At 40.3% G+C, this 16,745-nt stretch overlaps 1 protein-coding gene across 1 annotated transcript; it reads right to left on the reverse strand.

Annotated features, from left to right (window-relative positions):
* Positions 1-6,255: 6,255 nt before the first annotated feature.
* Positions 6,256-16,565, reverse strand: LOC138980826 (snurportin-1-like). Its single transcript, XM_070353712.1, has 8 exons — positions 16,407-16,565; positions 14,483-14,575; positions 14,050-14,154; positions 13,479-13,581; positions 12,894-12,991; positions 10,609-10,683; positions 10,066-10,143; positions 6,256-9,863 (listed from the first exon to the last, which is right to left on the reverse strand). Exons 1-8 carry the CDS (start codon positions 16,554-16,556, stop codon positions 9,396-9,398), a joined length of 1,170 nt encoding a protein of 389 aa, XP_070209813.1. The 5' UTR covers positions 16,557-16,565; the 3' UTR covers positions 6,256-9,395.
* Positions 16,566-16,745: the final 180 nt, after the last annotated feature.

The raw sequence follows: 16,745 nt of genomic DNA on the forward strand, positions 1-16,745 counted from the left end.
CGCCCGTGGGCGCTTTACGCGCTGCACGCAGCAAACGACTGCTGGCCGAAAACATGGATTGGAAAATGGATCGGTCAAGGGAGATGAAGAAAATTACGGATTGTGATATGCGTAGCCGAAACAATACCGTTTGCGTGCAGGGACGGGGCGGTGTGAGAGCACAACGGGACAAGGAACAGGTGTAAAGACGAAAAAAAAAGGAAAAAAAAGGGTTTTTTGGGTGTTTTTTTTAAATACCGTTTGCGTAGAAAACGACAGACTTGCGTAGTTGCGTAGTATATTATTCAAATTCGTAGTTTACTACGCTCAATGTGTAGTGTAAACGGGTCTGGTTCGTCCCCACGTTCGGCGAGAGATTTATTTCTCAGAGTCAACTTTGTGTGCAGACTCTCGGAGACTCCTCGGTGTCCGAACACCCCCGTGTGTACACGCAAGCACAAGACCAAGTGCGCACGAAAAAGATCCTGTAATCCATGTCAGAGTTCGGTGGGTTACTGATAGAAACACGAAAATACCCAGCATGCTTCCTCCGAAAGCGGCGTATGGATGCCTAAATGGCGGGGTAAAAACGGTCATACACGTAAAATTCCAGTCGTGCAAAAAACGAGTGTACGTGGGAGTTTCAGCCCACGAACGCAGAAGAAGAAGAAGAAGAAGAAAAATTAAGAAGCTACTTTTATCCTCAACGAGTCAACGCTTGTTATTGTCTCAGGTGCCAGGAGATCCGTTTGTATGACTTTCACTTAATCTTGTTGCACATGTCGTATGCATGATTTAGAGCGCTTACGTCCCTTTGTTTCTCAGATCTCGCATGATCGTCTTTACGGAAAAGAAACAAAACCGCTTTCATGATCTTTCCATCGAAAACGTGACAAATCTGGAGAATCCAGGCCTAAAGTATCTTGGTTTTGTTTAGTGTTTTTCTTCGAATTTATTTATCGGATATCACGGCGAGGAGGTGTAGTTTTTGGTCATGTTTGTTGAGTTATGATGAACTTATTATGAACTCAAGTAACTTTTTTCAAACGCTACAAAACACCTAAATTGGAACTGTACGTTATTTGAAAAAAAAAAAAAAATAAATAAATCCCTGCACTTAGAACTGTACCCACGGAATACGCGCGATATAAGCCTCATATTCATTGATTGATAGATTCATTGCATTAATCACATCGATATAAAGAAAACTACATCAGCTTCGTACCTTTTGAAACTGATCGCGTTTTGTATGTGGAAAAGATTATAGAAAGACTCGACGGTGTTCGTTGTTTTGTTAGGGTCGGGGGGAACAATATAAGTTCAGTGCGGATTTGTGTTGTGGCTATGTGTAACGATTTGACTCCAAATATTAATTCGACAAGCCGCACAAAGTGAGAACATGGGGGTGGGAACGGGATGCTGCAAGCCGCACAATTTTTCATGTGACGTCATGCTAATATTGGCCCGGGGTAGTATTCCATAACATTTCGTCAGATTCTGATCTGTCCTAGGTGTTAATCTTTTCTTTATTTATCTATTTATTTGTTTTATTTATTCATGTTAAACTTCTTAGTCCGCAAGCAATTTGACGAAAACATCGCTGAAATACGTAAGCCTACTCATATCTGCACTTCTCCAGTATAATACAAAACAAAAACAAAAGTTATTTGAGGATAATTCACGACAGGTTACATTACTTATTCAGATACATAGAACAATATTTTGGACAGGCATTTCTTTCAAGTACAGCTAAAGGGCTCTCCTTGTCATCTCTAGAACTAGAGTTACGCGCAATTCCGAAGAAAAAACATGATGCATGTGCGTTTGGTTTACCTTTGTAATTGACATTGTGAAATATGGAAGACACTCAGAAATGTGTTCCTGTTGTCATTTCATCACTTATGTTCACAGTTATGTTATTCGCTAAAAAGGCCTGAATCTGAGGCCAATATATTAGTCATCCAATATTGATCAGAAAAAAAGTGGTTCTTCAATTTGAGTAAAAAGGAAGAGCATTTGGTTGGCACTTTTCTCTGGTTCTGTTTGCAAGACACTTAATTCAGCCTGTTGTCTCGTCCCCACACGTCCCGTGTTCTCAATGTTGTGATACAATAGTTCCTTTAAACAGTTGTGTGATATTTTTTGTTTCATTTTCTCGGCTTAAAGAATGTGATTAAACTTACCTCGCTTTTTGTATAGGTTAGTAATGAAAGAGAGCGTTTTGTGACTTTCATGATTTCTTTTTCAAACCATTGAACAATTTCAGTGACGCAATGTAGCCTACGTTGTACGAAGATGTCTGTGTGTGTGTGCGTGTGTGTTTACAGTGAAAAACATAGTTCCTAATGATGACGAATCAGCATCTCGTTGTGAACTTTTCTTTTTATTGAGTGTTACAAAATGGTTATACAGTACCGAAGTGTGTATCCTACATATTGTGTAGTTAATATAACACGACCTTGCTCTATTGATTTTGAAGACTTCGGCTAATATTATAGTGTGTGAATTAAATACAAAGACCTGTGTGTGTGTGTGTGTGTGTGTGTGTGAAACAGTCCATCGTGTATCCCTTGTGTATCCACAACAACATTGCACACTTGAACATGTTCTTTTATATAAAGTATCAATGAGGTCGTATCACGTCTGACGTTACAATCAACAGTGTTTAGTAAACGATTGGCTTTTGATGTTCTGTAGTAGACTTAACCTGTGCGATTGACTTGGATATTTCAAAATCATTGTAGAATCTTGTTGTTAATCAATCAATTGCTCAATCAATAGATCTGTCAGTCAGTGTATTATGTTGTGATTTTTGTCAGTAAGTCATCTCATGTTTCATTATTTCAAAAGGTATTCGTTCACTCACTCACTCGCATTTTGTTGCGTTGGTTGTTTATGATTTACAGAAACAGTTCATTTTGAGCCGGAATCTGATTAATTGGCACAATCATGTCGATGTTTTAATGGTAGTTATCTTGTAGATATCAGAACATATGTTTGGCATTCAGTTTTATGTTTTTGGTGTTCTATGTTCTAATTTGAGTTTATGTACTTTGCTGGGAGCTTGCTCCTGCAGTTAGGATAACTGTTGACTTTCTGAACCTCGCGTCTGTGGTACCAAATTTACATCATTATACCCTGTTAATGTTGATGTTATATAAAAGTACAGGTTTTATTTTTGTTGGTTACACGATAGATCCCAGTGTTTCAGGCCTTTTATCAATATTGTATCCCTCCTGTTTTTGTGAAGTTGAACATATTATTTACAGTACTAGGTTAAAAAATAAGTCAAGACATTGACTTGTCTGTACAGTGAGAAATAAACTATTCCTTGTTCCTCCAAACCGAAGAATGTGTTGATTTAATTAAAGTTTATTTATGTGTGTGTGTGTGTGTGTGTGTGTGTGTGAGTGTGTGTGTGTGTGTGTGTGTGTGAGTGCGGCGCAGTTTTAGCATGCAGCAGCCTAAGTCGGAGGAACTGATGGGGCTAATCAATGCGTTCAAAAACAACGAAGAATCCCCTTTGCGAGTCAACCGGTTAAGCCATTCAGCGTTGAGTTTTGTGTTTGCTTTGTATTCTTTGGTGAACATTGTCAGTGGGCACAGATCCCTATCACACATATCCTGAAGAAGCAAATTACCGAGATGAAAGAAATGCGTGTATTTTTGCATTGTTTTGGTGAAGAAAAAAAAATCATCTCCCATGGTTATCAATTTATGCCAGGTGTCTTTTGTGTTTGTGCCAAAACCATCTTTCACCGTCCTCGGAAAAACGATCTAAGGGAAGGAACTACAGCTTTCACAATGCCGACGAAAGTTTGAGCGATAGTCAGTTGTCTCCCATCCGCTGAGTTCTTAGCCAGACATTCGCACTTGAATGCAAGGTCTCTTTCTCCGTCAAGCTATGCAATATTTTCTTTCTTGTTTATGCCGCCCCGAGTTTGTAGGAATTACTGACAAATGTGCATGCATGTCCAAGTTGAACTGTCAGTCCCCTCCATGTCTTTCACACACACACACACACACATTCACACCCAGGTACACACATATTTTCTTCAAAAAAAGTTAAAGATCGGTTGAAAAAACGGATCTAATTATAAACAAGAAGAGCAAACGCTCGATCGAGTCACTTTCGCAGTTCTGAATATTATATGAGGCATCAGATGGACAGGAAGAAATTGCTATTCACAACACAATGAGTCACGTTCACATAAAATTTGAGCCCGGTCACTTTTATAGTTTCCGAGAAAAGCCCAACGTTAAGTTGTATGTTGCCGAACAGAAAAGGCTAGTTATCTCCCTTGTTTTTCTGATAACGTTCGTAAAAGGCTACAGATGTAAATACTTTGATGTAAAGAATAATCCTACAAAGTTTCAATCACATCCGATGAACTTTGTCAAAGATATAAAATGTCTAATTTTTCCTTTGACGCTGACCTGTGACCTTGAAAAAGGTCAAAGGTCAACGAAACCATCGTTAAAGTGTAGAGGTCATTGGAGGTCACGACTAAACAAAATATGAGCCCGATCGCTTTGATAGTTTCCGAGAAAAGTCCAACGTTAAGGTGGTGTCTACGGCCGGCCGGACGGCCGGCCGGCCGGACAGACTAACACTGACCGATTACATAGAGTCACTTTTTCTCAAGTGACTCAAAAATTGCCAACAAATTAACCATCGACACAATAATTAAAAGATTAATGTGTTTGAATTAACAAATGAACAATGAGTCTTGACCTAGAATTTTGTTTGGCAGGCAGAGTTATTTCCCTTTGTAGGACTTCTTAAAAGCTTCTGCATTTTGGAAGAAAAAGGGTGTTTTTTATAGCCCCATGATATTTGCGGAACGCATGCCAGGGCAAAGGGTTGTGATGCACGTGCTACAACAGGGTCCTGGCTATGAACATCGCTCACCAGCTTGTGTTTAAAAGTTGACACGCTGACACAATTATGCACAGTAGCAACATGCCCCCACGAAGAAAACTGAGCGATTTGGATAGAGGAAGGGCAACAGGATGGCTACAAGACGGTGTTGCTGCCAGGCAAGTGGCCCAGAGGCTTGCAGTGGCTCCCTCTGTCATCATCAGACTAAAACAGAGATTCCACGCAACTGGAAGAGTGCAGGAGCGACAACGTTCTGGTCGGCCCAGAGTCACCACACAAAGAGAGGATCGCTTCATTCAGAGGCAGGCCATGCAACAAAGAATGGCTACGGCAAACTACATTAGGCAACGCCTGCAAGCTACCACCAACACTGTTGTTAGTGGTCAGACGATCCGAAACCGCTTACACAACTTTGGCTTGCGTGCAAGGCGTCCAGTCGGAGGAACAATCCTGACTGCTATAATCACCGAGCAGCTCGCCGAGCCTGGTGCACTCAACATGTGAGGTGGCAACGTCAGCAGTGGGCTCAGGTGTTGTTTACAGATGAGTCCCGCTTTTGCTTGAAACCTGCTGATGGTCGCATCCGAGTGTGGAGGCGTCGCGAAGAGCGCTTCGCAGAAGGCGCTGTTCTGGAACATGCGTTTTGGCGGAGGCTCTGTGATGGTCTGGGGAGGGATCAGCACACGTCTCAGGACACCTCTGTACTACGTAGTGGGCAACTTGACCGGTGTCCGCTACCAGAATGAGATCCTGCAACCCCTGGTTGTTCCAGCCCTCCAAGCGATCGGCCCTCGTGCGATTCTTCAGGATGACAACGCACCTCCCCATCGCTCTGCAGCTGTAAACACCTTCATCCAGCAGGCCAGGGTCAACAGGATGCTGTGGCCGCCGGACCTGAACCCCATAGAGCACATTTGGGACGAGCTTTGTCGTCTGGTACAGCAACATCACCCTCCTCCTGCCAATCTGGGTCAACTGCTGCAATGGCTCCAGCAGGAGTGGAATGAAGTTCCCAGAGCATTCATATGCAACCTGATCCACTCCATGCGCCAACGATGTGTTGAATGCCTGGCACACAACGGAGGGCACACGCGTTGACACCGATTCACATTGTTGTGAATTCCATTTTCGAGGGTTGTCACGTTTGACACACTCTAGCTAAATTGTCGCTGCCTGTTCGATCTTTGCTTTGTTTGTCATTACTCCTTGGTTGTTCAATTATATAATTTTTTAAAAATGAAAGAATTCGATCTCGTCTGCTTTGTGTGGCGTGCTTGTGAAAAAAAGTGATCCTTAACTTTTTTTGAAGAGTGTATACGTACACATATACTTTTACATCAACATGCCGAGTTGTATTTTTACTCGGGAAAACCAAGCCAAATTTACAACAAGCAATCAGTCATAACTTTATCCCAAAACAGACAAAGTAAACCCAACAAATCATTCAACAACAGGAAACCATACTTCTTTTGCTGTAAGCTCAGAATATTATAACAACTATTTAAAAAAAAAAAAAAATTTGAACAACAATGAACATGTGAGTCTTTGTCAAAATTAACTAAAATACCAAAGAGATTTCAGATGCATGCACACACACACACGCACACCAATCGCCTTCTCTCATGTGTATGCCAAGGACAAATGCAGTAATTTTTCGACAATCAAACTATGAACAACTGATGAAAGTACAATTTTTGTTTGTTTGTTTATTTGTTGCTTAACGTCCAGCCGACTACGCAGAGCCATATCAGGACGAGGAAGGGGGGGATGAAGGGGGCCACTTGTCAAGCGATTCCTGTTTACAAATGCACTAACCCATTACTTGTGTCCCAGCAGGCTTTAGTAAAACTAAATTAATACCTACTGGAAGATTACCAGTTTCCAGTGTGTTAAAATAGGCTTAACCTATCTACTGCTGGACTTACATCAGAACACTAACAGATTAAACTATACATGAATCGCAAGACAAGCGGCAAGAGAAGAGATTTTTGGAAAAAATACAGGTGAATGAGCAAGAAGGGAAAGTACAATTAGCACAATACATTGTGAGTGGTACATTTGTGCTTCCAGTAACAAAATGATCTTAAGAGATAAAAAAAAAAAGAGAAAATCTCTTGTATAATTTGCAATGCAGTCATCTGCATACCACCACAACACAACTGTTCTCACCAATAAAACCGTGTTGCTTATTTGACTTCCCTGGAAATGTCTTGTAAAGAATGCACCTCTTCCCTTTCAAAAGTCCACATTGTCTCGCACATATGCACAAGCCAACCCAAAACTTCATGCATACGAGTTGTTCTTCAGTACTGGTGACAGAAAGGGGGAAAAGTGGTCAAAATTCAAATCTCTAGTTTTATTTTTGAAATATAGCTTTTCATAAAGCAGAAATACTGTAGTATCTGATGTACATAAGACAAAATCACTGGTTCACATGGTTCCTACATAATCTAACTTTTAAACATGGTTCTTGTGTGTCCGAGTGTATGTTTGTATGATGACGATAGGACCCGCAACGGCTGCACGGACTGAGACAGGAATAGCAGAGAATGTTCTTTGCCACTCGAGTCGTGTCATAGGGTACTTTTGGAATAGCAAATTTGAAATGATTCTTCAAAAAACGGCGGAAAACATTATATACCCTGTGAGCTATCGAGGATCCTCCCCGTCTAGGCTGTCGAAACATGGTCTTGTTAAAAGACGTTTTCAAATGGTTAACGGGGAGATACACTCGAAGCACATTTAGCGAAGTTATGTTGCCAACAAGATCAACGTTTCACACACGGATCGATGCACACATCGAAATAGATGTGACTTACACACGACCGAAGACTACTTACTAGCAGACAAGCAGACGACAAGATCTAAATATTTAGATCAGTGAGAGCAATCCGTTGAACAGTTACTCCGCTTATTCGTCTTCAGTTAAGCTTATTTCCCCTGCCATAAGTTTCCTTGCAGATCTTTAGTCGCGTAGTGAAATGAACTAGTGTCATCGGAAGATTCTTCTCAGTCAATGTTCAAAGCACAGTAAGTTCTATGCTGACAAAAGTCACTTTAGGAAAACACGACCATTGACTTAATTTATGAGCCCAAAGGTAACAATATCGACAAGAATGTACGCATTTGACATTAAATGAAACATTCATAGACAGTTTCCAACTCACCAGATCTGCCAAAGAGCCTTCATTCGTGGAAAACGATGATTTTAATCCGACAGGTATCGGAAACAATCTCTTGGTAACCTGCGTTTCTCCTTCCGAAGCGACGTGACGGCGCCACATTTGTTTATGGCTGTTCTTTCTTTCTTTATTTGGTGTTTAACGTCGTTTTCAACCATGAAGGTTATATCGCGACGGGGAAAGGGGGGGAGATGGGATAGAGCCACTTGTCAATTGTTTCTTGTTCACAAAAGCACTAATCAAAAAATTGCTCCAGGGGCTTGCAACGTAGTACAATAACCTTACTGGGAAAATGCAAGTTTCCAGTACAAAGGACTTAACATTTCTTACATACTGCTTGACTAAAATCTTTACAAACATTGACTATATTCTATACAAGAAACACTTAACAAGGGTAAAAGGAGAAACAGAATCCGTTAGTCGCCTCTTACGACATGCTGGGGAGCATCTGGTAAATTCTTCACCCTAACCCGCGGGGGGGTTATGGCTGTTTATCGCGAAACAACACAGTTGAAATTTGTGTGTAAAATATATATGTGTGGCGTGTAATCTCCGAATCAGTTCGTTATCTGCGTTTCGATGGTAATTCAGTTAGCGTGGAGTTACTTTGAATCGAAGGGCGAAGGTAACCTGCGTTGCATGTGGGACGGCGTGAGCAAATTTGATTGCAATATTTTATACAAGAAGTAAATTTCAATGATTCTGGCTCAGTCTTGTAGATCTGTTATGCAGTGTTTTGGTAGTGTATCTGCTTTTCTACTATGAAGCTCATTTGGAGTGATACGATGATCGAAGTGGGGTACCCTATGTTGGACATCAGCCGTATGCAGATTACGCCTTAGAACACTCTCGCATTTCACAAAGGCAACAATAATTTGCAACATTTCAAGAACTGCATCAGTTTTATTAGATACTATTTCAACAAAAACAGCACAAACACGACTATTATCAACAACACAGAACTGGAGGTAAGTCTTCAAAGACGCACCAAGTGTGCGTTCCCGTTTTTGGACACCATTTTTGCTAGCATTTTCACAGTAAATCTTAATATTTCCATATCTATTGAATGATTTTGGTATTTTCTTTGATTGTGCCGATTCTCCTATCTCTCTGACATGTACTGGGTGCTTTGTGACCAGTTTCTCCCCTAGACTGTATTGAAAAATGCGTCCGTGTGAGCTGACCCCCACTTGTCACCAGTAGCAAAGAACACCTCATACACATTATACAAACACAATTTCAAAAACAGTCTTCCATGTTGTTTAAAAAAAAAAAATTAAAAAAAAAACTGCGTCCCACATCAACAAAAGAGGAGAGGGCGAAAAACAACAACAAAAAAAGCAAAATTGTCCTCAGCTAGAACTAGAAACTGCTGCAGCACTGTTTTCAGCACTGGCAGTTGTTGCTGTCTCAGACGTGTTGGCTGTTGCCGCTGAAGCTTTAGCTGATGCTGCATCCCCTGTTGCTGTCTCAGACGTGTTGGCTGTTGCCGCTGAAGCTTTAGCTGATGCTGCATCCCCTGTTGCTGTCTCAGATGTGTTGGCTGTTGCCGCTGAGGCTTTAGCTGATGCTGCATCCCCTGTTGCTGTCTCAGACGTATTGGCTGTTGACGCTGAAGCTTTAGCTGATGCTGCATCCCCTGAGCTCTTGGTGGCGGCAGGCTTGGGTGTGTCTGTGGGCTTCTTGCGACCTTGCATGATTTTGTCTGGAGGCTTCCAACCTAAGACTGTCTCGATGTGTTCAGGCGGCAACCACAGCACATTGACAGTGGACCCAGGGGTGTAGAAGCCACTCTTGTGAAAGAACAGCATGCCGTCCACCTGAAGGAAGTTATCCAAAGAAATGTTATGACTTTGTACACAATCAACTTGCTGCCATTTGGCTTGCACATCAGTCTGAAACTGCTCATTTACTTAAATTCAAGATATTGTGACTTACCAAGAAGCATTAGCAGTATAAAGGAATCAGTATTAAATATGCAATTGAACAGAAATTGTGATGTGAAAAAGATAACACACTCACCTTGAATGGAGCATCTTCCAGGGCCTCGTACAATATGTCTTCCCTACAGGCAAAACGTGGCAGGGACTTGAACATGTACTGAAACAGTCCAGTGAAAGCTGTACAAGAAAACAGGCTAATAAAGTGCAGGTACACCCAACTGAGCAGGTAAGAGACTGTAATAGGCCAACTACTGAGAAGGACCACCATTCACTCAAACCATCTTACTGATAACAACTTCCCTTTTTCATTTGCAAGCTGAAAAACTGAAACTGTACATTGCAAAAAACTTATTGCAGTGAACAATACTCAGGGATGGGACTGAAATAGGAATAAAAAGCTTACCTGGAAGAGCATAATGAAGCTGTGAAATATGTGTAAGTTGGACATTAGACAGGGGCTATGTTATGTGCGCCAAGGCGGTCCTCAATTCAGCTCCAAGTCTTTTTACTTAAAACTCCGTGCTAAAGCTTCGTGCAGGCAGCTTCTCCAAGTATACTTCCCCCCAGTTAAGGACAGGTTTCAGATTGACAAAAAAAGTGTATTTACACCCCCCACACTTACCTCATTTTCAGGATGGCATGACCTCAGGTCCATCTCATTCTCTACCTGCCTGATCCAGTGAAATCTGAACTCTGCCTGGAACGTTCAAAATTCAGACATAATAGGCTACTAAAAAAGGAAGCAATTCGTCAATGAAGCCTTTCGAAGCTAAACTCAGGAAAACACCTGTTAAATGGAGGTAAATGTGTTGCAATACAATTTATATAACACCATCAGATTAAAACAGCATATCAGCCCTAATATCAACAAGAAAAGCAAACGCTCGATCAAGTCACTTTCGCAGTTCTGAATATTATATGAGGCATCAGATGGACAGGAAGAAATTGCTATTCACAACACAATGAGTCACGTTCACATAAAATTTGAGCCCGGTCACTTTTATAGTTTCCGAGAAAAGCCCAACGTTAAGTTGTGTGTTGCCGAACAGAAAAGGCTAGTTATCTCCCTTGTTTTTCTGATAACGTTCGTAAAAGGCTACAGATGTAAATACTTTGATGTAAAGAATAATCCTACAAAGTTTCAATCACATCCGATGAACTTTGTCAAAGATATAAAATGTCTAATTTTTCCTTTGACGCTGACCTGTGACCTTGAAAAAGGTCAAAGGTCAACGAAACCATCGTTAAAGTGTAGAGGTCATTGGAGGTCACGACTAAACAAAATATGAGCCCGATCGCTTTGATAGTTTCCGAGATACTTTGTCAAAGATATAAAATGTCTAATTTTTCCTTTGACGCTGACCTGTGACCTTGAAAAAGGTCAAAGGTCAACGAAACCATCGTTAAAGTGTAGAGGTCATTGGAGGTCACGACTAAACAAAATATGAGCCCGATCGCTTTGATAGTTTCCGAGAAAAGTCCAACGTTAAGGTGGTGTCTACGGACGGCCGGCCGGCCGGCCGGCCGGACAGACTAACACTGACCGATTACATAGAGTCACTTTTTCTCAAGTGACTCAAAAATGATTGCACACATAAACTAAAGTTTTAAAACATGCTGCTTCACCATGTTGTGAACCTCTGTTTTTGACTGACAGAATAAACGCCAGGGCACAGAAAGTAAGGCCAACAAATAGAAAGTTCCTACAAAAAAAATAGAAGAGCCAGGGGCTCACATCCACGTCGGACATCCACGGATATTTTTTCCAAATGTCCTATACATTTTTCATGCAAGAGGACATATTATGTCCTAATGTTTTTGTCACAAAGTGGTTATTGTCCGATTATGCTTTTATTTGATCCGGACAATGTCAGTACTTTTCAATTTACAGTAGTTTGATTTGCTATTTTATCGATGTTTTGCGAAGTGATCTGTCTCTCCAAGCAGACGAAACTTGGGGGGGGGGGGGGGGGGGAGAGAGAGAGAAAGAGAGAGAGAGAGAGAGAGAGAGAGAGAGAGAGAGAGAGAGAGAGAGAGAGAGAGAGAGAGAGTATGGGGCTTAACGTCCTCCCAGGTAACTAGGGACCTATATTGGGACATTTTTTATACAATATTAAAAAGGGGGAGACTTGGGGAGATTTTATGTGCTTTTTATAGAGAAGAGCTTCCAAGGGTCACAAGTTGGTTGACAGTTGCACCCCTTCCCGGGTTTTTTCTCCGAAAAAGCAACATGCCGCCAAAACGAAAATTGGTGCCAGAAAAAAAATGTCCTATTGATTTATTTTTGTTCAGGACAAATGTCAAATCACTTTTGCATTGTCCAGGACATTTGTCCTATGCCACCTCTCATGGATGTGAGCCCCTGAAGAGCAATCATAACAAATCAGTGACAATATCAATGATTATCATTTGTTTTTAAATCAGTCATCTCAAAAGCCTTTTTCCTGACTATGGTGGTCTGTCTGACAAAGTGTTAAACTGGGTGGGAACCAAGTGATGTGTAGGATTGGTTGAATTTGAGATATTGTTTAGATTTCAACCAATCCAACCCTGTGCTTACAAATATGAATCCTGGATCTCACAGAAACTGGCCTCTCGCAAATCAAGTTGAACACACTAACAGTAAACAAATGTAAACCCAAGCACATGTCAAATAAGCGTGACTGGCTGTTGATTCCATTTCTGATTTTTCAGAACTTCATCAGTAAAATACTAGAAATTGTAGGTTACACAAACCATTTCAGCATAAGCTTAATGGAAGGGGAAGACGGAACTCCTATTTCCTCAATAATAAACAGTTATCACACACACAAAACCATGCACACACAAAACATACACTTTTCCATCCATTGTTTAATTGTATGGACAATAAATGATCTGATGTCTTATGTCAAACACACATCCTACCTCTGCTTGGTAGTAGGGCAGCTGTTTCCAATGCATCAGGTCCAGAATATAGAATGTGCGCTCAGCTTTCAGATGTAGGCAGTCCAGTACACACATGTCTGCAATAGACATACACAAGTTTCTTCAATTTCACTTGCCTACCTTCTTTGCTTCAGACACCCTCTTTTTCTAAGCAGGGTGCCCCAATTGCACTGAATGCTGAAAGCAGAATCCGACTCATGCTTAACAAAAACAAACACTTGCATTACATTATGGATCTTTTGTCACTTATAAACAGAAGAAGCTGCTTTCTGTCGTTTAGTCAGAGAGAGAAAAAAGTAAGTCACTAAATTATGGAAAACAAAACTAAAGTGTTCAAAACCAACAACAAAAACACAAAAAGGTATTTGGCAGAAAGACAGACTGATTAGATGGTTGCCAATGGACAAACTCTCTTTCTTGCCTTTCCCTCTCTCCCAATCATATGCGCCAACACACACTCACACTTACTGACTAAGATTAAGAAGTTACTAACTAACTAAGACTAAGAGATGACTGCATGCATGGACCAACTCTCTCTGTACATTTCATAGCAATGGGCCTCACCATTGCTCTTGACGACTTGAATAGACCTAACGTTGCCACCAGGTAGAGCCGACTGAAATTTCCTGTCCATGTTCAACAGTTTGTTGTAGCTGCATGTCCACCCCTGACAAAATGAATTTCAACCCATTCTTAAATCAAAATATCAACACATGCAGTGCTGTTAATAAACACTGTTTCAATGTTTTACCACTTGTGCCAAAACGCAAAAGCTAATGACAGAGACTGACTTCAATGTGCAGAGGTAAAATTATGTCAACTATTGAACTAAAAATGCTATCATAGCTTTTGTTCAGGAGCTTTTATTTTTATTTTTTTATGCTCTTAGAGTCTTATAAATTCAACTAGATTCAACAGGTTTCAAACTAAATGGTTGTACTCATTTCTGTAGCCTAGGAAAAGTCAGTGAACCAAAGCAGAAGAAAAATAATTAAAATGGAAGAGGACAAAGACAGCATCATCTAAAACCTATCTGATGAATACCTGACAATCCCCAGGAAGCTTTTTCCTTGTGTTTCAGCTACTGGTTTCAATAAAACCGGATCTTGTCAGACTTGTGATCTTAGTATCTTACCAAGTATGACACTGCAATTCGTCGCTTGGCCACGGGACAGATGACAGCCAGGTACTCATCCAGAAGAGTCGGTGGGGCATACTCCATGGTCACCGACATCATTACCTGCAAGATTCATCAACAAAAATTAGATCTCTTTCCTTCAAAAAGAGTTCAACAAAAGTTCAGTGCAGGACTTGAGTTAGGGTTAGAAAGGCACGACAGACAGGTATGTGTTGGTGTCAAGAAAATATTATAATTTACATTAAAAATGGAGCAATCCAAGTCTGACAATAACACACATCTCATTCTTACATTTCCATGGTCACCCATATCTGCAAAAATTCGCAAATTCATAGAAAAGTGTAGCCCTGTCCTGATAAACAATGTCATACTAACGAAACATCTTATACTTTGGACAACACCATCACTCAAACTTTCATTGAAACATTACCTCATGTCTCTCATAATCTGGCCAGTTGGGTCGGTCATCAGGCACTGGAACCGACAGCACTATTCTCTTCATTGGACCCTCATTGCCAATGCCCTGCACAAAGAGAAGAAATCTGGTAAAATAAAATAAAACGTGCTCATACAATGTCAATGGTCACTTTATGGTGATTGTTAAAATGACAAACCGACCTCTGGATTACTTCGCTTTTGACCTTGACTGAACCAATTACTGAATCAGTCAATGAGTTAAAAACAAGACATTGGTACTGGTGGTGGTAGGCAAAAAACACAGGATTAACGGTTAACCACATAAAAAGGTATAATAATATTAATCATTTTTAATTTTATTGATAAACAAAATAAGTCAAGCCTCTGTACCTTACGGGGTGAGTATTAGTACAGAACCAGATTCCTTTTCTGATAAAGTTTACAAACTGTGTCGTTCATTCATAAATGCTGTTGTATACAATTGTTACCAAATATAAATCTGTGAGGCAGCTTGGGAGTGGGTTGACAAGACGTGGTGCAGAATTATTTTTGTATAAATGTATTACATTCAAAGCCCTTTTCATTACTGTTTGCCATGATTGGAATATTATTATTAATGTGTCAGTCATAATCTGTTAGCGTTACTTCTGCATTTATCAAGATTTAATGAGCCAGTCGTACTGCCAAAAAGAGCCCAGTGTTTCCACACAGCATATCAAGGTGTGTCGTTTCACGTTAAAATTCATGCGTACCCAAGGCCGGCAAATCAGAGGCAGAATTATTAAACTGTCAGTGTCCATAAAAATTGTTGGCTTTTTTTGTTAGGATACCTAGTGACTAATAATTTTTTGTCAGCACGACTGAAGCAATTGTGCCAGACAACCCCCCCCCCCCCCCCCCATTTTTCAGCTTCATCCTCTGATTAAATTAAAGTGTTATTACTAATTATGGGCAGTGTTTAGTTGCTGTAACTCTTAGTCTTATCTTAGTTTTACCAACTTGTCTTAACTCACACATCTTACTTTTTTTTTTTATACACACTCTTAATATTTACCTTAGTTTACGTATATTAATTATTAGCCACCCCCCCCCCAAAAAAAAACCAAATAGTCTGTTTACGGTAACATTGGCACAAAAAATAGGGCCGGCAGGTCGGGATTTTTCTCTCTAAAAAACCCCTATATTTTTAAGTTATTTTGCCAAAAAACAAAGACTTTATTTTTTTTTATCCAAATGCCAAAAAAAGTCTAGGGTCGCGCGAAAAAATAGGGTCGGTCGGGATACCGTAAACAGACTAGATTTTTTGTTTTGCCTTACGTTTTAGTTTTGTGCATCATTTTTACCAAAACCCTGTCCCTAGACTTTGTTCTTTTATAGTATAACGTTATTTGCTATCTCAATCTTAATCACACATCTTAACCCTGATATTTAAATTAGGTGGTCAACTTCACGAAGCTCCCTGCACAAAGGCTGTCAAAGCTTTGGCACTGATTTGTGAAGTCTGCGAACTAAACAGTAAACTTTGGGCTCAATTATTGAATTACTAAGGAAGGCTTTAATTTAAACATTGCAAGTGTGTGAATGACATAAACACACTTGCAATCTTTAGCACTAGATTTTCTCAGAGGTAATACGTGAATGACTTCTCAGTCTCACTCTGAAAAAAAGTAAAATTATTAATTTATAAATTATATATGAATCACAGACTTAGTAAGTTAGTTAGTAACTTACTTAGCAGTCTCAGACTTAATCGGCTTATTTCCATCCTACAGAGAAACAATACAGCCTTTTCACGGAAAACGAACTGAAACGCATCGAAGGAGAAAGTTTAGTGTTCACCGGAAGAAGGAGAAAAAACTGAGGACGAGAGAGCAATCGTTCACTTCACACTATCACAGTGACTGAGTGAAATGGGGTAGGTGTTCAATGCATCATACCTGATTCTTGTTCTTCTTCTTTCTCTTTCCCATCTTCACGTGTACGCAGGATAATCCTACCCGATAGTTCACCAAAGCAAGAGGAAATATACAAAACTGACACACTAGATTAGAATTGACCAGGACGCCATTACTACCAGAAGGGAGCATTCATTCACAACTAAACAGACACACTCTTCCGTTTGTCTTCTGCACAATACACACATAATTTAATGGGAAAAGAATAAATGAGAAAGAACTAGTAACCAACAATCTGTAGCTTTCTTTACCTTGCACGAACAACAACAAAAATCTCTACTAAAGCCAGTCAACAAAAATAATAAACACTCCCCATTAGCA

The sequence above is a fragment of the Littorina saxatilis genome, linkage group LG1 (genome assembly GCF_037325665.1).
Source record: "Littorina saxatilis isolate snail1 linkage group LG1, US_GU_Lsax_2.0, whole genome shotgun sequence".
Taxonomy (NCBI): Eukaryota; Metazoa; Mollusca; class Gastropoda; order Littorinimorpha; family Littorinidae; genus Littorina; species Littorina saxatilis.

Bases quoted from the DNA above. Each gene is read 5' to 3' on its own strand.
- LOC138980826 (XM_070353712.1), bottom strand. From the start codon at position 16,556: ATGCTCCCTTCTGGTAGTAATGGCGTCCTGGTCAATTCTAATCTAGTG. The intron at 14,576-16,406 runs GTATGATGCATT...CTCTTTGTGCAG, and splicing joins AGAAGAAGAACAAGAATCAG to GGCATTGGCAATGAGGGTCC. The intron at 12,992-13,478 runs GTGAGGCCCATT...TGTCTATTGCAG, and splicing joins TCAAGTCGTCAAGAGCAATG to ACATGTGTGTACTGGACTGC.